At 32.2% G+C, this 25852-nt stretch overlaps 2 protein-coding genes across 4 annotated transcripts in view; one reads left to right on the forward strand and one right to left on the reverse strand.

Moving 5' to 3' along the window:
* Positions 1–12074, forward strand: part of LOC132937994 (uncharacterized) — a 43087-nt gene extending 31013 nt beyond the window's left edge. Inside the window, exons 6-9 of one of the 2 annotated variants that reach the window (XM_061004642.1) lie at positions 2027–2222; positions 4368–4585; positions 5512–5781; positions 9079–12074. In XM_061004642.1, the coding sequence (XP_060860625.1) occupies positions 2027–2222; positions 4368–4585; positions 5512–5781; positions 9079–10055 (1661 nt within the window). In that variant the 3' untranslated portion in view covers positions 10056–12074. The remainder of the gene's footprint in view (positions 1–2026; positions 2223–4367; positions 4586–5511; positions 5782–9078) is intronic. The other variant, XM_061004643.1, reaches the window with a different exon arrangement.
* A 2537-nt stretch (positions 12075–14611) lies between these two features.
* On the reverse strand, positions 14612–24394 carry LOC132937995 (uncharacterized). 2 transcript variants are annotated; one of them, XM_061004645.1, is made up of 8 exons: positions 24214–24394; positions 23942–24127; positions 23265–23361; positions 23065–23129; positions 19909–19944; positions 19684–19798; positions 15145–15209; positions 14612–14971 (listed from the first exon to the last, which is right to left on the reverse strand). In XM_061004645.1, the coding sequence occupies exons 2-8, from the start codon at positions 23993–23995 to the stop codon at positions 14900–14902; spliced, it is 504 nt and encodes a 167-aa protein (XP_060860628.1). In that variant the 5' UTR covers positions 23996–24127; positions 24214–24394; the 3' UTR covers positions 14612–14899. The 2 variants fall into 2 exon arrangements, with proteins under 2 accessions (XP_060860628.1, XP_060860627.1); XM_061004644.1 differs by having other exon boundaries at positions 24190–24394.
* Positions 24395–25852: the final 1458 nt, after the last annotated feature.

The following is a 25852-nucleotide window of genomic DNA, read 5'->3' on the forward strand; positions in this document are numbered from 1 at the left end:
AATATGCTACGTCAACTGCTGCGACGTCGTCGACACGGTTTTTTTTATCTATTAAACGTCGAACGAAATAGTCAACGGCGGCGTGGCAGCAGTACCTATACCGTCGGCATGGGTTTTAATATTGGCGCAGCTATTACAAAACGATATTGCACGGGTCAGCTTGAACTTTTACTTAAAAATCTATTGAAAATATTATGCAAGGAAATTTTGTAGATCCATAGCTTGAAAATAGTCAATATTTATTTTATTTTTCATTAATTTTTTTAAAATTGTTGTGCGAAATTTTCGCACTGGTTACAGGCGTTACAGCTATATAGGTAGTAGTAATAGCAAGTATAATTGGGTGTGTTCCCGGGCACAGCTCGGGATCGAACCGGAACTGCGATGTGATATCTCAACCTGTCTGCAGTAAATATTGTAATTCTTAACAGTCCTATGGCCATTAAATATTAATGTTATATTGCTATAATGCCATACTACATGACTACATGTACCAAATAATAATGAATTTACATCAAGATAATAATTCCTCTAATACACTACTAAGTACTAACGATACATATTATATTTAAGCATATGTTTATAGTCGTTGACAGATCACAGAAACCTACTCTAGAGATATTTCACAATTACATGAAACAAACTTGTTGCGTCTCAGATAACAACATTTAAATTTTATTTTCACTGGTTATTTGAGTTTCGAGATTTCGGACGTAAATAACCTATTAATACGGAATGTCGAATAATTTATTTTGTGATACACCCAAACAGGTAGCAAAATAATTTTAGTGTATTTGACGTTTTTACCAATAGCATGCCACTCGTAACATGGAAAATAATTTTGAGGAAAATATCAACCACTCTTAACACTCAAAAACCTAATTTTCTATACTAATTTTTAGCATAATTCTCACTTACCTACCAATTAATTATTTTTGTATAATTCAATAATAATTTGTATTATTATAGTTTACGTATTTATTGCACTTTGTATACTTTTATTAAAAAGGTTACTTTTAAATTTATCGGGTGAATAAATGTCTGTATCTGTGGGTATAACTAACGCATATCATTGATAGTTTGAAGCTGAAAATAGAATTCTCCTAGTAAAGTGATAGTCACGCTTGAAGAAACACTCCTTTCAGGGATGATTTAATATCTACTGTAATAAAATAAGAGGTATAAAAGCCATGGAAATAAACAATTAGGCTTGATATTTGTTTTATCATTATTGTTATGTATACATTTAGTATATCTAGTGTTTCATGACAAAGTACTGGAGAGTGGAGGCACTATAGCGTATAGAAATGGGCTCTATTATTTTTATGGTTTTGTCAATTATAAGCTTATTGTTCAGATTATGTAATAGATGGCCTAATACAAATTTGAAAAAAAAAATATAAATATATTTATTTGTTTTATGCACTTCAAAAATATTATAAAATTAAAAATATTAAAAAAACTACAACATAAGTTATAGCATAGTTAATTTATAATATAGTAAATTTATTGCTATTAACTATTAAATATAAAATATAAGTCAATAAATAAAATAGTTTTAACTATAATAAGCATAAAGGTTATTATTGTTGAATAATGTATACGTACTATAATGTTCTAAGATGGACTTTGCAAATAACTATTCAAGTATAAGTAACCCACATATTTAAGCTAAATTTTGATTTAAAACATTTGAATATCTATATATTTGGAATATAAACCGGTTTGACAATAATTGCCATCAAAATTCAGATTTTTGGCTCTACGTAATTACGTTTCATAATTATCTGCAAATACATTAAACATTAATTGTTAAATTATATTTTCATAATATTCTACAAGATTTAAAATTATTATTGTTAATAGAATTCGGTAATACGGTATAAATAAGGTAATACGTATGAATGTTATTTAAGCTTTTTTTCAAATCATTTTAATCAATACTCACACATAATAGTTAAATTATTATACAACGGTCTGCCCATATTTTATTATTTTATTATTTTTAATGTTTATAAAATTACAGGTGAAAGTTCTATGTCTAGGCCTACATTATCGACTGAAGACGTGGCCAAAGTACAGCCAATTTATGTGCCTAAACAAAATTTTATGTTGGCTTATCGACCACACCATTTCATCGATCAGCACGGACGTTCCTATTACTTGCATCAGCCCGCCACTGCCATAATCAATGGAGATTCAAGTTACGTCGGTTGGCACAGGTAATTAGAATATGTATAATGTATATTGTATATACAGCCATATATACATTATATGTCATTGAAATATTTACTATAAATAAAAATACAATTAAAATGTTTGAAATCTTTTATTCCCATCCCATATTTAAAATTCTTCCGTTGTTATTATTGGTGCAAAATAAATTTGTTATTAAGTTTTAAATAAGGGTTAACTTTGGGTAAGAAATTTGTACCAGTTTTACATGTAAAAATCGACCAAAAAAAAAACCCTAATTAGTAATTAATTTATTACCAGCCCACATATTATTATGCTAATTTTAATGATATAATATGAACTAGAAATCATGGAAATATATTAATGCAAATAGTATAATCAAATACAATAGTACTCATACCATAATATGTAATATTTGTTTTTATATTTATTAAACTAATTAAATATTTAAGGAAAAAAAATAAAAGTTAATTCATTACTTTCACCCGTGTTAACGGTTAATGTTACAGTTGTTATTCGTTATGTGAAATAATCATTGTTTGTCTATGTTTGGGTGAACCTAATTACTACAATTATTCAAGCAATATCATGTTATTTATTCGGTTCTTGTGTACTTTAAATTTTAATTTTTTCAAAGATACCGATAAAATTAATAAGTAGGTCACAAATTACTGTGATGGTTTGCGTCATTCATTTCTATATAGTCGTCAAATTTGATTTATTTGAGAATAATTTCATACCCAGTCATATCAATTTCAGGTGCTTTAATAAAAAATGAAATTGCCAACCTCGTTCTAAAAAGTAAAATGTGATATAAATTATAGGGTTACAACACTTACCAACTCATATGTATACCTAATGTCTTATACTGAAAATTATTTTAATAATGTAGCCCTGATTTTTATATTCTTCATCATTATTAAAAAAAATATTAAGTTTAGAGCTATTCGGTATCGGTCAGATTTAAACTCACCATAACGACAAAAAATTGTATATGCGGTTCGCTTTTCGTGAAAATGCTTAACCGTACTTTATTCTATACAATTATGTACCTACATTATGATATTCTATAATAGTGTAACTAGAAACGATTTATTGGACAGATATAAATGCTCCTGCAGAGTGCAGCTTTGAGTCATCCTTAGAACAAGTCATTTAGTCATGACGTAATAGCATGCGTTTCCGTTAGTCTGGATCAAGTCTCCGATGATCGGACATGCAGTCTTTGTCTGCGGGACGAATATTAATTTTAATTGTCAAACACCACCACTGAACGAACCGTATAAATTGCGGCTGAGGTCTTATTGGTGGCGTCGGTGGGGATGGCACGAGAATACCTTTTCCCCGTCATCGCCGATGGAGGAGAGTGTTCATTTTCAGTTTTCGTTGCGAGGTCAAATAAATTTTCCCTTTGGGCTCTATTTATCGCGGTTGACTTATAATTATACCATACAAAATATAATATATACTTGTAGTCATAGGCAATCAATAATGTTCTAGCCACTCTATCGCCTATGCCCTATTTATATAGTTACCACCTATATATTCTACATAGACTGACATGACATAATTTACAATACCATAATAATTAATTTTGAACATTTGACAAATTCAATTACATTATAATTTTTGTATATATTTATTTTATCTGAGATAAATAATAAGCGAGGTCCCAATTATTATTGTATTTATAATTTATGTAATATCCAATAGGTATACCTTATATAAATAGTAAAACCTATACAGTCAATATTTTTTTTTATGATTCTTATATTCGCCTCAGTGCGAGCATTTTAAAATCTCTGTGACGCATAGGCAAGGTGACCATATGCCATTTCTTACGGGACAGTCTCATTTTTGACTCTCTGCAAAGAAGATATTACGTTGTCCACCGTAAAATTGTTGGGACACTAAAACTTTTTTTCCGATTTTTACACTTGTGGCACACCGAGATAGGTAACCAGAGAATAATGAAATATGCGAGGACATAATTTACAATCGCCACGATATCAACATTCAGCGCCAACACAATATTCGACTGTTCTCTCTACACGGTTATTTTTCGTCTCGTTTTGACCCAAAACATAATATATTATGGTCATCTATGTATATATGGCCAATAGATGTCAATCATCAATGCGCATATACTAATCGTTACCGTGTATTTTCAGCAATCGCTCGATTAACAGCAGTAAAAGCTGCGACCAACAAGAAAACTGGGCGCCTCCGGATCAACCGGTCCAGCAGAGGAGACGATCGCATTACGTGGTGGAAGTCAGCCGACGGTGCAGCACGTCGTCGGACGTGCCGAATCGTTCGCAGCAACAACAGCCGCACTGCAAACAGCACAACTTCACCAACAGAGCATCGCAGCGGTCCTCGTCACAAGGTAAATATCGGATATACTTAGTATTACGACATGTACATACTGCATACGTCATACAAGTCCGTATAATGTAATGTGTTATAAACAATAATGCTCATATCTATATAATATTTAAATCGCAACTAATTTACGTCGTCGGAATAAAATTACCGTGGAAATATTTTACTTACCTACCTACAAATTGCGTATATATAGGTAATTATGAACTATGCGCTACGTTCACTGGCGAAATTTGATGGAAATATATTTTTTTTTTTTGAAGGGTTGTAGATTTATATACAATCTTAGCATAGGGTATTATATTATTAGTAATATAGGGTTATTATTATCCTATAAGTATATTCCTTAAAAATCTTTTGGGGGTGAATCTAATAATATCCCCTTATCGCCTTCCTTCCTCACAAACACCCCGAATTGCGTCTATGCGTGCCAATAATATAATAATAACTATGCGTTGCGCTGCAATAACGGTATATATACATATGTAGGTAATATAATTACAGTAGAACTTGCACAACTCGAAAAACATAATATATAGAAAGTAGAAACATGTACAAGTATACACTTATTAATATAATATATTGTATGTAATTTACCTGAAACGTGCTAAAAAAATAACTTGCTCTTGCCAACTGCAAATAACTTTGAAACTATGTACCTATTGGCTTTTTTTCGGCTCCATTGGTTTTCGAGTTGTAGAAGTCCTGCTGCGGTCGCGGCCGCGTAAGTGCGTAACACGTGGCGTTATTTATTACCTTGCTTTGGAGCCGCTTTGCACCTTTACACTCGCTCACTCCTCGTATGTATACTTAAATATAACACGGTAGGCGGTGGTGTATTTATTTTTCTTCTTCTACTTCTTCTTCTTCTTCTTCTTCTTCTTTTCCGTTTTTGTTTGTTTGTTGTTTCCTATATGCTTTCCGGTGTAGGCGATAACTGTCCGCGATGGGGTTGCATACGCACCGGTGGCGGAGCTTCCGGTCGGCGGAGGAACGATGGCGGCGGAGGACATGACGCCGACGACGACGACGACGATGACAACGACGACGACGACGACGATGGAGGCAGCGTGGAGGCGTACGATCTTTCGGCTGACGGCGGGGCGGCCTGCTGCCCGGGATCGCAGTGCGTGCCCACCAGGAGACATCGGCGCAGGCGCAAGTCATCGTCTGCGCGTGGCGGCCGCGACAAAAGCCCAGGCAAGCTACGACTGCTGCTCCAGCGGTCCCGGGGACCTCGGTGTTGGCCGCGTTGCTTGTCGCTGTTGTTCTGCGGACGCCAACTTAGTGGTTGTTGTTGTGGTTGTGGTCTTCGCACACGCACTTGAAATCGTATACATAATGTATAATATGCACGCAACGACAAATGCGCATTATATTTTCGTTGTTATTTATGTTGTTATGACCTATATTATAGTTTGCGGTATCGTAGACAGTATATTATATACCTAGTAATGTTGTAGTATACCATGTTATTATTATATAGTATAGTACACCTTAAATATAATAATATACCGCACACTCGTCATCTGCCCACCCGCATCCCACTTACTTGAAGAGCTGCACGTCTATACGCCTATACTAGATAATAATATTATTAGATGTACCTAAATATATATTATTCGTCGTTGACTTTTTGCAATAATATATTATATACCTATAAATACTATTTTATTCATATTTTCCGTTAATTTTTTTGTTTTCTTAAATATTTTACTCCGACCACATACAAATATCATGTTATATAGATCATAACATTGTGTGCATGATAGGTGTAATGGTAATTATATATATACGTAAATGTATACGCATACATCGGTGCATCATTGTTCGTTTGTTTGTTTTTGAGTTTTTGTTGTCGTTTTTTTTAAATAGATAGTGTTCGAACTGAAAGCGACGAAAACTCTCTTATTTAAAAAAAAAAACTTTGTGTACCCAACTAATTACATTCTAATCAATAAGACATTTTTTGATATTCAGGTACCTACATTTTTTTATACTTTTACCTACCCTTCTGATTTTTTCTGAATTCAAGGACTGCGTATAGAGAGGTATGATATAGTGGCTTCAAAGACTGCAGGGATAGATTTTTTTTTATGTTTTTCGACCTTGTGGCATGCACGTTTCCTATAATGTTCCCATCATTAAAATAATTATATCTATACATTATACACGAATAACTGGTAGGTAGTTAGGTACTAAGTACCTGATACTTACATTTTTTCAAACGATTTTTGCACCTTTCCAGTTAAAAACAGAAATCATTAACGAATCGTCGTCATAATAAAACATAATATTATATTATAATTATTAATACCCCCGATCCCGTCCCTCTTTGATGTTACTCCACTAGTTACTTGCGTGCTCGATATTAATATACCTACTACTTTTATATTACGTTCGGACGCGTTAATATTTTTATTGTTTTTTTTTTTTTTCATTCATGTATTTTATAATTATATTAATTATATCACCTATGTCTTTTACGCGTGTTTAAGTTTTTTTATTCGTATAAACACGTTGCATACACCTATTCGTGTGAGAAATATATTATTTTATCCATTTAAAACAAATAATCATATATTATCATAAATTATATTAGAAATAATAATAGATATTATAAACGCATGGATTTATACGTTTATTTATTACTATTTTTTTTAGCCATGTCTTGCATGCCAGTAGAGTTGACGGTTTATGTGATACACTAACAGTGCAGTGGTGTAGCCAGGATTTTGCTTTTGGAGGCTGATAATTTATTACACGGGGTATGTTTAGCTAAGATCCCTCATAAGTTTCATATGGGTCTGATGCCGTGGGTATATACGTTTTAGACTTCTACAGTAACCTTCATTCAAATCACAATTTCAACACATACTATAGTTACGAATACGTAATACACCGAAAACATTTATAAATTTTTCGCAAGTTCTGCAGCCCCCTCACCCCTCTGGCCACGCCACAGACTGGTAAACTAGTTACTATTATAATATTTTTTGTATATATGGTTACCTGTACTTGTGACAATTGTTATATAATTGAAATGCGCCGGAGTCAAACTGAAAACAAGTAATCATGATGTACAGCCCTTATTTAAAAACGAATATTACTCCAAAATCATCAACCAAACGTCTATTATATAGGACATAGGTATATAAAGTTGCACTTTGTCACACGGAACATGGGCATAAATTGCAACATGCATTTTTAATTAGCACGTAAAGGGCAAAAAAAATGTTTTCAGGTGCCAGACATACACATGGTGGGTATTTTTAAACATTTGTTTGTGCGCTTATCCAGATTCTAGCTTGTATAGAGCCAATATTCACTTCGGTATGAAAGTGTAAATTGTTGGTCACCTCTAGCCAACAATCTAAAACACGGTATTCGGATTTCGCGTTTATGTGGCCATGTGGGTTAATTGACATCAAACAGGATTCGTTTACATTATTTTATAATAATTTAACTTAAAATATGTTTGCATGTACCTACCTGACTAATCGATGTATGTAGTAATTAACTTGACAACGGCTAAATACCTATACTGTCTTATAAAATCTCTTCAATTTTTTTACTATTTTAATATCGTTTGTACATTTTTGAATGACATACATTTTAATTTTATAATCCGTTCCTAAGCAGAATATTTTTTGGAGCACTTTGATACAGAAGAAATCGAATTCTAAACGTTGTTTAGTTGTGAGAAGGTATTTTAAGTTTCGATGAGAAAAGTGGTGGGGCAACATTTTGGCGGAGTACCTATCCTAACCTTTTCCTGCATTCCTTACTTAAATTTGAATAATGAAAAATATTCTGCTTCAGATTATAAATCATAAATGCAATCATTCAGAAAAGTTAAGACTTAAAAAATGATGCCAAAAATATAAATTGTAATGTAGGTCTGCAATGACGTTACATTATGTCAATAAAATATTTAAAAAAAACTTAAGAATTCTCAAAATTATAAGTGTATAAATGGACCACCTTGATGTACCTAATACCTACCATAACATATATTTATATATATATAGGGGATTCACTAAGCATATGATCACCCTCCACCCAATTTTTCCTTTAATAAATTATTCATTAAAGTTCTGAATTTTGGACTTTTTAAATATACTTAAAGATCATATATTTTCAAGTTCTTTAATTTACAGTATAAAATGGGCTTTCTAGTTTGAAAAACTGAAGTTTGTATCTTCACAGGACTTTCTAATAACACAAAAAAATCTCAAAAAATTGAAAATAATATACTATCCAAGTATATATTTTAAAATTCCAAACATCAGATTTTGAAAACTACATTATCGAAAGAAAAAAAGGTGTGAGCTTGAATGGTGAATCACCCAGCTGTATATAAGTGTACACATTATAATACGAAATCATATCATTGCATCATTGCTGTTACTATTATTGTTTTTATATAATATTATTGTCATGTACGACACGTTTATAATCGGAGCAATCGGTGTTGTGTGTTGTGTGTGTTCGCAGACTGTAAATCAGAGAGTTCGTACTGCCGGAAGGGACACGAGAAGCGGCGCAACTCGACCAGGAATGAAGTGCCCGACGAACACAACCCGTCACTACAGCACGTTACCAGTACCAGCGGTAACCACGGTTACTCAAATCTGGTGAACGATCGGTACGCGTCGGACGAGCGGATGTGCCAAAGCACGTCGATCGGCGGGGGAGGCGGTGGTGGCGGCGGCCGGCCCTCGCAAAACAGCCTGACGGAGAACAGCCCAGCGTCGTACACGACGTCGCTGAGTACGGACACGCTGTACTGGGACGACGACCCGATAGCCGCGGGTCAGCCGTCAGCCGCGTCCCGACAGCACTCAGTCAAGTCGCAGTCGTCGTCGACGTACCGGCGTGACAACTGCGCCGTCAAGCCGGTCAAGTCGTGGGACAACCTGACCACCAAGGCGTTTGGTGGTTACGGGTTCGGCTACGAGTATTTGGACCGCGACCAGATCGTCAACAACAGCGCCGGCGGAGGCGGCACCGGTACCGGACAGCATCATATGGTGTACCTGCAGCTGAAGAACGTCAAGGGTGGACAGAAACACCACGGTGGTCACCATCATCACCATCACCACAACCATCAACACCCGCAGCAGCAGCACAACCTGCAGCAACAACAGCAGCAACACAACCATCACAACAACAATCAACAACGCTCCAACCACAACGGCCACCATCACCATCGCCACAACGCCGGCGGCAGGATCCGTCACCCGACCAAGTCCACTGAGACGCTCCTCACGCTACCGCCGCAGTACCCGATCGCGGCCATCGAGTCTTCGGCCAGCTGTGAGTATTTGGACGCTTGTTCGTCGTCGTCGTCGTTGGCGGCCGGCGGTTACTTCGCGGGATACGTTAGGAACGACAAGGCCAGTCAGACCGACTGCCGGAGATACGCGGCACAACATCAGCAGCCGCCGCCGCCCGAGGTGACGAGGCTATGATGAGAATCTCCAACAACGCGTTATCATTGTATTATTAATTATTATTATTTTATTGTGTTATAATTTTTTTTGAAATTTTTATTCTTTACCGCGTCTATTCTATTGTACTCGGGTTTTTTTACGCGACGAGAAATTTTATCATATAAAATATTAGATATATATTATATTATATTATTTATTATACTCCGCCATAGTGTGATTTTTTTTCTATGCATATTCTTTCGTTATATTTACGATAATATTATTACACAATATCCTCAGATTTATCTCTAGTCATCAATTATTATATAATATTATAATTAGGAAGTATATATTATATTAATTACTATTATTATCCGAGTCTTAAGCTACGCGTCCGTTATTTTATTATCAACCATATTATTATTATTATTATTATTATTATATTATTATTCTAATACCCGAAGTCTTAAAATATAATATAGTTTACCCCTCATATACGATACACGTATATTATAACAATATTATGTTTGAATTTTTACTTAAACCGTGAAATAGCGGATCTGCTTGTCGGTGTCGTCGTCACTGTAAAACCGTCGGGTTGGACGGCGCCAATTGTACAATGTTCTTAGGCATTTACTTACAATATTAACCACTTGTATGGTCGAAACTGCATAATATGTATAGTTAGTTTTCAGTGACAGACTAATTTTTGGCTCGATATTATTGCCGCGAGTCAAAAATATTTTTAAGATGTTCGAGACAGAGGTTCGTTCGAAAACAATCTCCTCGCTAATTGTACAATATTTTATAATAATTAACTATTATAATAACAGTAATTATTACGTGTGTGATCGAAATAGCATAATATTATCTAGTTAGTTTTTCGTGACGAATTATTTTTTACTCGGGATCGCTGTGGGTCATTGATATATGGGTGTGTATATATATATATATATATACTGTTGAGATGTCCACGACAGAGTTTCGTTCGAAAACATATTATATAATCTCATCGTCCAAAACGACGCAGCAGTAACGCGTATCGATCCCACATGATCGGGACAAGGCCGATTAAAAAAATATTAAAAATCAAAATATTCTTATGTGCCGTGTCACTGTACATAATATTTAGGTAGTAAATAATAATATAATTATCATATTGTATTACGCATAAAAGCTATACGCGTATACCTGAGCTTACTGCGTCCATATACGAGTTCATGTTATTTTATATTATAATGACATACATTTTTAACGTATTTTTACTGGTGTGTTTTTTTTTTTTTTGGGGGTGGTCGAGTTTCAACCGCGATAAATTCTACATCTGTGGTCCACTGCTTCACACGATATGTTATGTGTGTTTTTTTTTAAATTTTTATTTGCGTGCCAGTGTAATAATTATTATTTGCTTCTATATAAACTTTGTAAATGTTTTCTTTTTTGATTATCAAGTTCGCACTGAATCGCGCTTGTATATATATATATATATTGGGATATAATAAATTACATCAATACATAAATGTAAGAAAAAAAATCAAAAACTAGAGAACCCGACGTTTTTTTTGTAGACTTTTATTTTATAGATACTGTTTGTAAGTTACTACAAACCATAAAATAAATAATATACACATAATTATTATAATACTATATGTATCTAGTGTTTTTATGTGTGAATACGCAAAGTATATGGTTAGTTATGGTCACATAACCGTCAACGACAGTATCGGAGGACATAATATCTCACTGTTTTAATAAATTATGAAAAAATGTTGTGAGATACGCCGTTAACCCTCCGGAATCCGGATGTGCTGACAAAATTTAGAATGTCTGTTTGAACCTATAAAATCTGTGATTTAATCAAACGTACTTATAAGTAATCGTTAACTTGTACGTATGTTTATTGTTCGTCAATCGTCGAAGATTAGGAGGAGTAGGTATTTAGGTATTTATACTATGGCTTTAGTATATAAAAATGTACTTTTTAATTTTTATTAATTGCGATTTATGTGTTATAAATTATAATAAATAAAAACTACGTTGTGACTGTTGGGTAATTAATTATTATCGTCTTTCATAATCATATAAATTATCCACTCACGTATTATGCGTCAAGTTAGAAGTTAATAGTCGTTGAGTCCAAAAACCACACACTTTAGATAAACTTCAGGACAAAACCGCACACTATTTATAATATTATTAATCTAAAATGTATTCATTTAAATATTTATAATATTATGTTATTTATTATTTATATATTTATTTAAATGAAAAAAATTACCTTTTTTACACGTTACAAAACAATTTCATACTTATCTTTTGTAAACTTAATTAGTTTTTTCATTTTGAGAGGTAAGAATATCACAATAATCCAAAACGACATGTATTCTTCTTACAAAACTTTTTGATACAATTGGTCAAAGTTGTTAACGTTTATAATACAACGCTGGTCTGTGTAGATTAAAAACAGTGTGTGGTTTATTTCACACTAAGTGTGTGATTTTTCAGGTTTTTGTATATGTCGACCTTTTTGGAGTCGTAATCATGAGTGTGCAGATTTTGGATGCAGTCTTACTAGTTAACAAACAATACATTCACCAAGTTTAAAAAGAAAAAAAATATTAAGCTAACCCACTTTATAAAAAAGTTATATTTGTTATTTTATTTTAATTTTTTAATTAGTAGGTTACATAATAAGAGTGGTTCATGTCTATCTCGTATATATAATAATATTTTTACTTAAAACCGTGTATATACGACTATAATATACAGTAATTAACGTGGGAAACAATTACGACCAAAAGTTCCAAAAATATTTTTAATTTTCACTGCGGAGATTCATTATTTTTAAATGAACTAAAAACCCCAAGTTATTTCAACAGCGTGTCTAATTAAACTAGTCAAGTTAATAAATGTTAACTAGCTAATTAAAATAATTAAAGAAAAAATTGATTTTATAACTAGTTAATATGCAACATTTTGTTTGTTGTTTATAGGTATAGATTGCAGACTGTATACTAGTATACTTCGAGAAAATATTTTAAAATAAATTGTGCAATAAGTTTGAACCTACCAGCTACTATTACAACTGAATAATATTACAATTCCATATCTTCTTTTGTCATGTTACTATTTAAAAAAAAAAAAGGTGGGTAAGTGGATGTCGCTCTGCTATACAGTAGGTTACAAGTGGGTCACTGTAATGGATGGTGTTAGATTTGAATTCAATGATATAATATCATTGTATAAGAAAAACGATTCTGAGCGAAAACGGTCAGTCAGCCTATGATATTACCAAGTATATTTGATGATATTATTGTGAATAAAGTAATTTATATATAACCTATTTACGTGGAGCCTTGTTTTAAATTTTCAATCCTTAGCCATAAAAGTTAAACATTTTATACATTTTTAACCACAAAATAATTAATAAATTATAACTTTGATGAATGTTGTCAAAATTTGAACTTTAAATGCTTATAAAAAAAAATTGTGCCTATGTATTCTTAATATTTTTCAACTGCTATTAGAACGATATACCAGGAGCCTTATATTAAATTTTCACGCTTTTTTACCCAACAAATAAAATTTTATTGTATTTCTAGAAAAAAAAACTAAAAACATCGCTTCGCTCAGAATCTAAAATTGAAAACTGACAATGTCCGTAAACAGCTCAAAAAGAGTCAAAATATTTTCAAAATTGTATTGTGTATAGAAAATGCTAATATTAACATTCAGTCAAAATTTCATGTCCCTACGGTCATTTGTTTTAGAGTTACACCAAAAACCAAAATCGATTTTCTCGAAAACAGATTTTGCGTAAAAATTTCCTTTTTTCCTTAATTTTTCTTTCGTTTTTCACGTCGCTTTTGAAAACTACTGGGAAATTTTTACTTTTGACCCCCCCCCCCCCCTAAGTACCAACTAGATTCACTTCCTATCAGAAAAGTTACTGTTGAAGAAAATCCAAGCACTTTTACTGTCCTAAAAGGTGATGACAGACACAAAAATAAAAAAATTAAAAAAATTTAAAATTAAAAAAAAATTTAAAAAAAAAACACACACCATTGTAAAATCAATACATTCATCGCTTCGCTCAGAATCTAAAATAATACATTTCAATGATTCAGCCGTCAATAATGTATTGCGAGTTTCACGATTTCCGTCGAGATAATAATATAAAAATAATGACCGATATATAAGTAATAAAAATAACACGACGACGCCGTTATCGGTATACTGACAAACAATGTCGGATGATTGCGATGAATATTATCGAGCTTATGGATTTCCATTGCCTACGGCACAATAGTCGATGACAATCAATAACAATATTATGCACGATTGTCACGACCTAACTATGAATTAATGTAACGTTATACCCGCACGCTGGCAAGGTTGAAGGTATACCGGCTATTATACCTGGGTATACGTGTGCGTGCGACATCGTGGAACACCGCGGTTAGCCGGTTATTAATCATAGACATAATACTGTGTCGTATCGTCATTCGATACACGATGGACGTTTAAGAACACAACCTGTACATAGGATGTAGGACGTGGGCGAGGCAAAATATATATTATAATAATATACTGAATGAACGATAGTAGGTACCACGACTTACCGGCTGCCGTTTTGTTTTATTATTTCGCCGTGCGATTAAATGAAATTAGATGATAATAATAATATGTATATGCATAGAGTATAGTACCTATATAGTAGGTATACGATTTAACGTAATTATTTGTTTTTGAAAACATAACAATGACGCGGACATGGAGTGCATCGCACTGTTTGCGTACAACAATAATATCATCGTAATTATTATTATCGTGTACGGTACAGTTTTTTTTAATCATATAGGTATTATTACGTAAATATATGGTTATTCTGCGGCCTCTTCTCCGTTTGGCGTGTTTTCTTTCGCGGACAAATAATTTTTGACCATATCTTGAGCCTGTAAAAATCAACGAAATAAAATCACCGCTGCAAACAGGATAAACGCGTGGGGACGTTATTATATGGTGTATGGGTACAATATAATTTTCTGCTCACAATGTCATAATAATTGTTTTATAGGACTCGCGTCCGTAATGTATTGAATTATCGAATAAATAAATAAATAAATACCATCGGGGAATTCTGCAAGACGCATTTCATGAAGACGTAACCGGCCGTACAGTGAGTGTTCACTTCTGCAACAGAGACATTTTACGGCACGTTTGGATATATAATGATAATATGCAATGTACATACAACGTCGATTCATACATAAAAATATATAATATGCACACGGGCATACTAGCCAGTAACCAGTGCCGTAGCCAATTTTTTTTCGGTGGGGAAGGCATTTGTCTAGGTGACCGAGTTTAACGTTAATCGATTATCGCTCGAGGTGCAGACTGACTTGACAGACAATCAAACACGGCTTTCGGATTTACGATTTTTTGATTTTCATAAAAGCACACGACTACAGACCGTATCAATTACCAAGCCCGTTGAATTAACGATTTCCGGGGGGTGCAGGGGCGTGATGAATTTCTAGACGCTCAAACTCGACTTTCAAACATTACCGCCTTCGAAACGAGACCACCAAAGCGCTAAGCCTCATCACCTCCTCTGACTTTTGAGTTTTTACCGACCAACAGGCACGACTATGATTCGACCGACTATGTCTCCACTTTCAGCGAACAGGAGGAGGGGGGTCTCCCCCATCTAGCTCTCCGGACTAGTCGGTAAATATGGTTTCAAGTATATTTAAAAATTCATATTATTATCTTTAGCCTCACATACGGACGAACTGCAGATTTTGAACATTCGTCAATCGGTCGATCGAAAATCGCATGTTATCGAAGGCTGCACCCATGGTACAGTACGTACCTAGGTATAGTGTTATAGCGATTATATACCACCACCATATACCGCATACTATATTGCTATTATAATATTTCCGTGACGATAGTATAGGAAAAGATTAATAACCAGTTTTAAGATTTAGAGATACCTTTGAAAACATGTCGGCTATTATATTCTATAATCATCATTATTAATTAATATGAGTCAGAAAAAGAAAATGCAATGTCAACCACAAAATTAAAATTAATTCTAGTGTATAAAATATGCCCCAATTATTTTTTAAAGTACCTACTGGTCATTTATAGATTTTGAGCAGAGCAATGAATGCATTAAATTTACGATGGTGTGTGTTGGACGTTGACGAAGGCAGTTTTCCTAGTGGAAAAAATGCTTGGATTATAAACTGTGAAGAAGGTGGTTTTCAGTGACAAATTGGATCAATTTGTTACTTTGGGTGAGGGAGGATTTAAAATCAAATTTGGACAAAATTAAATATTTAAACGAAGAATAACGACTTCAGTTATTTTTTTGTAATTTAAAAATATTATTTGTGGGTACCTATCTAGGTACTTGAACATTTTGACGTAATCACTATATTTTATTCACACGACGCCATTTTCAAATGCAACGTTATAAATTTGTGTGTATAAAATATAATAAAATACTTCAAAAGTTTCAAGTAGATACTAAATATGAACTTAAAACATCTATGTAAAAAACTGTGTTTATACTATTTAGATTAGATTTTTTGTTTACAATATAAACTACTTTTCTTTTGAGTTAATTGAGCGACGGAAGAGGAACCACGTTAGCATTACTTCTCCTCGTTAGCATTACTTCTTCTAATTAGAATTACTTCTCCTAGTATAAACTACTTATGAGCAATCTTGTTTTAAATTTTCAATTCCTATCTATTAAAATTAATTATTTTATAATTTTTAACTACAAAAGAATTTGTACATTTTCGTAATTTTGATGAATTTGGTAAACTTTTGAACTTTAAATGCTTATAGAAAAAATAATGCCATGTGTCTTTAATATTTTTAAGAAGCTAATGTAAAATCTTATAAGCAACCTTGTTTTAAATTTTCAAGCTTTTTCATTTTTCATTAATTTTATCTATATTTCATCTATTTTTTTTATATATTTTTTAGAAAAAAACTAAAATGTATTAAAAATTTAAGATGCCTACAAAGAGTCAAAATATTTAATGTTGTTTTATATGGAAACTCATATAAACATTTTGTGAAAATTTAAAGCATCTACGTTTATTGACATTAAAGTAATTACAAAAAAACAACATCAATTTTGTCGTTGAAAACTATTTCTGCATAAAAATTGCTGGTTTTTCCCGAAGATTTTGAATATGTATTTAACTATTATCAATTATGGTCTTTAAAAAGTCCCAACCATACCCAATTTCTTACCAGAAACCACCCCCCATAATCGAAAATCAAAAGCATTTTTAAGAATACTTTTCATGTACACAAATACAAAAAAATTAAAAATTAAAACTTTTCATAAATGTTATATTTATCAGTGATCGTATGAGGAACATTGGCGCAACTAGGGGAGTGGGGGGCGGGTGTTTATGTACCGTATAAGTTTTATAATATGCTAAATTTTAATATATAAATAAAAAAAGGTGGATACGTGAATGTCGCTCTGCTGTACAGTAGGTTACAAGTGGGTCACTGTAATGGATGGTGTTAAATTTGAATTCAATGATATAATATCATTGTATAAGAAAAACGATTCTTAGCGAAAACGGTCAGTCAGCCTATGATGTAACCAAGTATATTTGATGATATTATTGTGAATAAAGTAATTTATGTATAACCTATTTACGTGGAGCCTTGTTTTAAATTTTCAATCCTTAGCCATAAAATTTAAACATTTTATACATTTTTAACCACAAAATAATTAATAAATTATAAATTTGATAAATGTTGTCAAAATGTGAACTTTAAATGCTTATAAAAAAAAATCCCTATGTATTTTTAATATTTTTTAACTGCAACTGTAACATTATATCAGGAGCTTTGCATTAAATTTTCACGCTTTTTTACATAACAAATACAATTTTATTGATATTTATAGAAAAAAAAACTAAAAAAAATTGAAAACTGACTATGTCCGTAAACAGTTCAAAAAGAGTCAAATTATTTTCAAAATTTTATAGTGTATAGAAAATGCTAATATAAACATTCAGTGAAATTTTCAAGTATCTATACAGTCGTTCGTTTTTTAATTACAACAAAATGAGAAAATCGTTACATGAGATATCGAGTGAATATCAAATGTTGTAAAAATATAAATTTCAGACGCTCATAAAAATTTAATTTAAGTTTCTTGTAGACATTTTTTTTTTGATAAAGGTAGACAAACTTATGAGTAATCTTCTATTACATTTTCAAATCTTAGATTTAAAAAGAAAAATTTTTATGAATTCTCAACTCAAAATAGTTTGCTAATTTTCGTGATTTTTTCGTATTTTGTCAAAATTTGAACTTTAAATGCTTATAAATAAAAACTGTGACTAAGGATTTTTAATTTTTTTCACCTGCCTTTGAAACAATAACCTAGGAGCCTTCTATTAAATTTTCAAGCTTTTTTACTCAACAGATAAAATTTTATTGATATTTATAGAAAAAAAAACTAAAAAAATTGAAAACTGACAATGTCCGTAAACAGCTCAAGAGTCAAAATATTTTGTAAATTTTATGGTGTATAGAAAATGCTAATATAAACATTCAGTCAAAATTTCATGTCCCTACAGTCATTTGTTTTAGAGTTACACCAAAAACCAAAATCTATTTTCTCGAAAACAGATTTTGCGTAAAAATTCCCGTTTTTCCTTAATTTTTCTTTTGTTTTTCACGTCGCTTGTGAAAACTACTGGGAAATTTTTATTTTTGACCCCCCAAAGTACCTACTAGATTCACTTTCCTATCAGAAAAGTTACTATTAAAGAAAATCCAAGCACTTATACTGTCCTAAATGGTGATGATAGACACAAAAATAAAAAAAAAAATAAAAAAAAAAAAACACACATCATTGTAAAATCAATACATTCATCGCTTCTCTCAGAATCTAAAAGTACCTACATTATATTAATATTTTGTTTATATAGATAATACGAAGTGTGTTTAAAATGTTTTAAAAAGTTTTCAATTATTGTTTACTATGGATTTACTTTTAAGAGTCTCGGTGCCAGTTTTTCAAATTGTCCACAATTCTACACAATTTGAAAATTAAATTTCATATTTTAGTTGCCACCTCAGTTACAATAGTTTTCCACTAATCTACTACCCGATACCTATTTAGGGACTATTTTTTTATCTGAAAGAAGAAGACTTCCTACAGCCCGCATCGATCTCTGATTTTGTATTCTATTTTCAAATAATTGTATTAAAACATTTGTAAGAAATGCTTTTTATCTTGCATTTTTTTGGACACATTATAAAGTTTGAGAATAATCGACGCGGGCTGTAGAATATTTCCCTCTAGCAATTAAAAAATAAATTATGAAATTTGGTTGATTCTACAAGGCGGTATCGTTAATCCCGCTGAGTGTATTTCGTGCAGGTGCACCGGACGCCTTAAGACTATAAGTAATTGCAGTAGTAGGGCTGTAGGGGGTGTGAGGGTATTGGTTACGGCTCCTCTGCAGTAATGCATGAAAATTATAGCACTCCACGTCTTAGAGATCTATAGTTGCACACATGTACATATATAGGGTCACTGTCTGATGATATAATATTATATATGTTTTCATATTAAAATAAAATAGCATTTAAATATCGTCATCACCGTCTATGCAGTGCGTTTGCATTATGTTCGACTCGTTCCTGAGCAAGTCGTTTTCCATCAATTCCGCTAACTCTTTAAATCTGGCCCAGTTCCACTTGCCGGTGTCCGTGTTCATCTGGAATAGAAACGAAATCGCAAATGAAAAAATAATCCAACGCTGCGGTACACTATACACAATTAATAATATAGGTGTACGCGTTATATTGTATGCAATAATGATCATACCGTTCCCATTTTCTTCGCCACGCATGGTCCGAGGCACTGAAAAACAAAATGAGTGCCGTTGTTAATATTTCAATTTTTTGCCGAAGCTCCGCAAAACCAAATTATGTATTATAATATTATGTTATGCACAATGCACACGGTGATCCGTGTCGGACCACGTAAAGTCACAGCTGCGTCGTCTGTCGTGTCATGATGTCCAAAAGTTGAGGTCTGCCCGTCACGTGAAATTTCCCGGTAGATCGTACTTAGTGACCATGATACACGACACGACTGCAACGGCCAATCAGAATACGATAAAAGCACACGACACACAGATGACGTAGAAATGCGAAGCCGTCTTAAGGGTAGGTATTCGATACCGTGGTTTTCTGTTTTTGTCTGACACAAACACACGCGCGACATAGTATTTTAGACGAGTTTTTTGTCAAACATACCAATTGCAGATCTAATGAAGCGATAAGAATTCTGAAAACAGATTTGAATTCGTCGTCAAGTCTACTTGAAATCGACTTCCCCACATTTTTGATATTGTCCCCCAAATTCTTAAAAATGTCATATTCAAAAAGAGTATTTAAAAATTCTGGTATTTCAATTTTTGGAGAAGTTCAAATCAAAACATCAAAATTGTGGGAAAGTCGATTTCAAGTAGACTTGACGACGAATTCAAATCTCTTTTCATAAATCTTATCGCTTCAATAGATCAATTGGAATGTTTGGCAAAAAACACGTCTAAAATACTATGTCGCGCGTGTGTTAGACAAAAACAGGAAATCGGGGTATCGAATTCCCTTAAGTCAGCCGCATTAAACTCATACGGGCTAGATAGGTTACAGACACGGACTAAGATATAATATACCTAATAATTAGAGGGCGGATTTATATGCATTTGCATAATATTGTTCTGGTTGATTGTAAGATATGCTAACATTACTAAGTGAGCACACAATTTGTTTCATGGCATAACGATTTAAAAAATGAAAATTTTTTCCATTTTTCGACATTTACCCATTTTTTCTATTTTAAGGACTTATTTTTCAAATTCCAATTGCATATTTCATCTTTTAGTGCATATTTCGATGTTGTATTCGACATTTTTAAAATATATACTATTGTAATATAAGAAAATAATATTATACTTTTATTTATCAAAATAAATCAATAGATATAAACGGTTTTCCCAAAGATGACCTTAGATCAACAATCGGTGAAATAAAACGTATATCTACCTACCAACTACCAAGAAAAAAAAATATCGGTTACGACCTTTGGGCTTTGACCATTGACATTATTTCAGTAAAACAATGAAGAAAAGTTATAGTAGACTTCCATAATTTTAAATATATTTTTTTAATTTAATGTTCAATAAATACAATTTTTTTGCTTATTTTTTATGTATATTTTTATTTTTCATGCATATTTCAATATTTTAGTACATTATATTTATGCATATTTAATCCGCGCTCTACAGTAATAATTATTATATATAATAATATATAACTTAGCCCGTGCAGGTTACAGACAATAATAATTTATAATTACATGATAAATGATAATATTGTACCTATATATATATTACACATGTAGTATATTTTATAAGACGTCTTTGGAGATAATCGACCGTTAGTTGTACTATTTGACGGTGAACTTTTTATGCTTCGGTTTATTTTACCAGGGCTTTTTCTCTACGTAAGACTTTTTACTTCAGACCAATTTTTTACCGCAATTTGCCCAATTTGGGTTGTATTGACGTACTGCTTACGCGAGAGAGAGGTGTGATTTATAAGAGTAGGATAAAGAAGCTGGTTTTGGGGTCACACCATCAGTCCTATACGCCACACACTCCGACCGCACCACCGTTTCACCTCGCCATTCGTTCAAGTTATGGAACAGTTTTAAGTACGTTACGGCGTAACCACTATATTTATAAAAATTCGCATAATTATTTTCGGGAATGAATACTATCCTTCACAGCCACTGAATATATTTATATATTGATAACATAGATTCGTAGATGTAATATGTAAAACATTCTTAAAGTCGTAGAGCCGTATTCACTGTCGATGCTTAAGAATACGTATTGCTTAAGCTAATTTTGATAGGTAATTAAAAAAATAGAAAATTGTGACGATAACTAAAAGCCTTTTAAGGTCCTACCTTAAAAAGTAATACTTATTCTTAACCATATGAATACGGCCCTTAACGTATAAATGTATAATACATTTGGATAAATCATTATAAACGGAAGTAAACTATATAGTTATGGTGGTATACCTACATAAATGTTTGTAGGATAGTGTTTATTCCTGGTCATCATACCTAATTTACGCGAATGTATGCAAATTTATATATACGTTAAGTGTGTTTTACATAATATACGGCAAGACTGGTCAAGTTAATGATTTTTTTTAACTCAGTTAAGTTAATATGCACCAATAACAAAAAGTTAAAACTTAAAAGTTAATTTAACTCTAGATTAACTCAGTTGAGTTAAAAGTTAATACACACTTTTTGTTAACTCTCTATTAAGTTAAAAAAAGTTAATTTGTTCATCGGCAAAAATAAATTCAACCTATCTTATTACTAATATTAAAATAAATCATTTTAAGTATAATGTCAATAATATAAATATATATCATAGAATATACTTAATATGGATGTAACTTTATTATGGTCTATGGCAGTCGATCCTCGAAGTCTAAGTATATTTTTAGTAGATCTATGCTGAAAAAAGTTTGGTCACCTCTGTATAGACTGACAAAATCGTTTTTCGTTATGCAATGATTATTGATTTATTATCGAATTCAAATTGTACAAAATATGTACACTTTTAAAATACTTAGCTGTATCTTACTTAATAACAAATAACAATACACGGGACACTCGACGATGACACCTACTGTACCTAACAGCAGAGTGGTCACCTATTTACTCTTGACTCCCCTTCAAAGTGCAGTGTACCAACTAGATCCAATTTCCTACCTCAGAAACCACCTTCAAAGTGGAAGATTGGAGCAGCTTTCATCACAAAAGGTGATGATTTCAGATACAAAATCACAAACATCATCGTAGAACTATTATACTTAAATCACTTCGTTTAGAATCTAAAATTTACTATTTAGCTAATACTTAGAAGTTAGAATATCATATTATACGCACCTTGCAGTTATCGTACTTCTTATCATTGTGATCTTTGTCCTTCAATAACAATTCACCGCAAACGTCTATCGATCAGTGAACAATTAATATAATATAACAATTGTTTCATACTTATTTAAAGGCCGCCAAACAATTAAAATTGTTTTCTAAATTATTTTTTAAAACGGACAAATAATGGCATAATATTATTATAATATTACCAGGATTTATGTCCAGTTCTTGCATACAAGTAAACACATTATCTAACATGTCATCTATGAGTTCACTTTGGTTGTTATATTTTTTTTCGGCATTTACCTGAAACACAAGTCGTTTTTCAAAACATATTACATACATATATTATAATATCTTGCATCGATGTCAACTTTATATTAATTCGGTATTATCAGTCTAGAAAAAGAGACTGATTGGTTGTACCGGCCGGCCAACTGAGGGGGAAATAATATTGTATATATGTACCTATACCTATAATTATGTACAAACAACATTTTTATTCTTAACTTATTAAATATAGGACACAGGTGCTGGATAGAAGTATAGGAAGGTATACATTTAAATAATAAATGCAGCTTTTAAAAATTGAATTTCAATTATTTTTAAAATCATTGTGTTTATTTTTTTGGTCCATCATATTATATTTATCTGTTTAAAAAAATGTATGAGTATAATAATTGTATAAGACATAATATAAAACAGAGTTCAGTGTACAAGTAGATGTTAAATACCAAAATATTTTCTTTTTTACCTAATCAGTTTAACTTAAGTACGAAATTCATCGACGTCGAGAACAACACGATATAGTTGGTTATCATGTCTAATTAATTCAAAAAATATATTGTGTACCTATATTATATTATATTATTATGTCGATACTCACAGTTATCACTGAAATAGCCGCCAAAAGACAAATCAACAGACTTTTGGTAAACATATTTGTATTGAAATATTTTATTTCGCACGAACAACGTATAATATGCAAATGAAATTACTGATCAATGGGAGCTGAGAAATAGTCGTTCACGTTTTATACTCAATGCACCATATTTGACAGGAAATACCATACCTAATTCAAACAAAAAATTTTTGATTTTATCAAAAGTATCTATAAAGGTAATTTAATATTACCTGTATGTATAACATTTAATTTACTTAATTTATTCACCGGATGCTATTTTTCAACAATGTCGTTCAGTGTATTGAAAAAAAAATGTATAAACCCAAAGCGGCCATGCCAATAGTTATTGTAGAACGAAAATTCCAGACTTAAAATATCTGAAATGAACATAAAACAAAATAAATCTCAACTGACAATACAGAACCCGTGTAGGTACAATGTATAAAATTAACTGAAAAATGCTTTATTGAAAAAGTATAATAGGTGTAATTAAAAATTAAAATGCTTTAAAAATAATGGTTATAATATACCTACGACACTCTTAATAAACTGTTATTAAATTATTTCATTTTATTTTTAAATTTTTTTATTGGTCCTTAAGCACGGCATCTATGGCCTTTAACTGTTTGTAGGGTTGTATTGTGGTAGTGGTAGGGTTTGGAACGGAGAGTTTTTACACGTGAGTGTTTGTGTTGGGCAGAATTTTTAAGTGGGCGCCTGTAGGTATTCGCCTTGCCCGGGTGGGGGATGGCGGCCTTTCTCTCCGGACACCGTGCCCGAATAAAAATGCCACCCGTAGCCAGGATCGAACCGGTGTCGGTGCGCGCATCGCAACCGACGGCTTAGGCCGTTCGGCCACTCCGTCCCCCGATTGTTTAATTATTATATAGTTATTTGTTATGTAATACCATATAATATATGGGGACATAGGGTGATCCATTTAACATTAGACACTCATTTAGTCAGAAACCACTAAATCATAAAATTATTTTAAAAATTAACTTATTTTACAATTTTAAGTGGTTACTAAACAACATTTTTGAAAAAAACAATATTTTGTACTATTTTTTATGGTTAGGTATAATTTTTCAAGATTTTTCTTTATTGGATGACAAATTTTTAATTTCATATTACAAAGCTGAATATTATTCGAATTATTTCGATCCGTAAAAATAAAATTTTGGACTAGTATTTTGAGTTATACTTATAAGTATTTCAAGTTTAATGAGCTGAGTGGAGTGCGAAGTAGGTACCTCGCAAAATTATGGTCCCGATGGTGGTCCACTACTACTTATTAACTCAAAATTATTGTTCCAAAATTTGATTTTTATATAATATTGAAGTACTTACTCCATAAGAGACTCAACTATGGAATAAAAATAAAAAATCCATGTTGTCATTAAAAAAGTAAAACTTTTAATAAATATACTCTAATGATTAAAAATAGAAAAATTGTCGTTTTAAAAACGTTAATAGTTGTTGAAATAATGTTATAAGTATTATTTTTTTTTTTTTTATTTATTTATTGAACCTAAGCCCGGCGACAAATTGGCCATCAGCTGTTGAAGGGAATTATGAACTATGGTTGGTAAGGTTGATACGGTAGGGTGTTGTTACGGTTGTTACGGTAGGTAAGCAAACACGTGTATGTGTGGCAAGGTTTTTACTACTACGAACCCGGGTGGTCACCCATCCGGGAGCTAGTAGCAGCCGGTGTTACTTACTGTCAGTCGCATTCCGCGAATGGTAGCAGCCAACGCACCGCGCCAAGCCACTGGTATAGGTATATAATATTGGAAACGACTATCATTACAATGTTACTACGATATGGAAAATCATATCTTTACGTCGTCGACAGTCGATAAAAAATTAATTTTTATGCAGATCATGAGG

The sequence above is a fragment of the Metopolophium dirhodum genome, chromosome 2, assembly GCF_019925205.1.
Source record: "Metopolophium dirhodum isolate CAU chromosome 2, ASM1992520v1, whole genome shotgun sequence".
Taxonomy (NCBI): Eukaryota; Metazoa; Arthropoda; class Insecta; order Hemiptera; family Aphididae; genus Metopolophium; species Metopolophium dirhodum.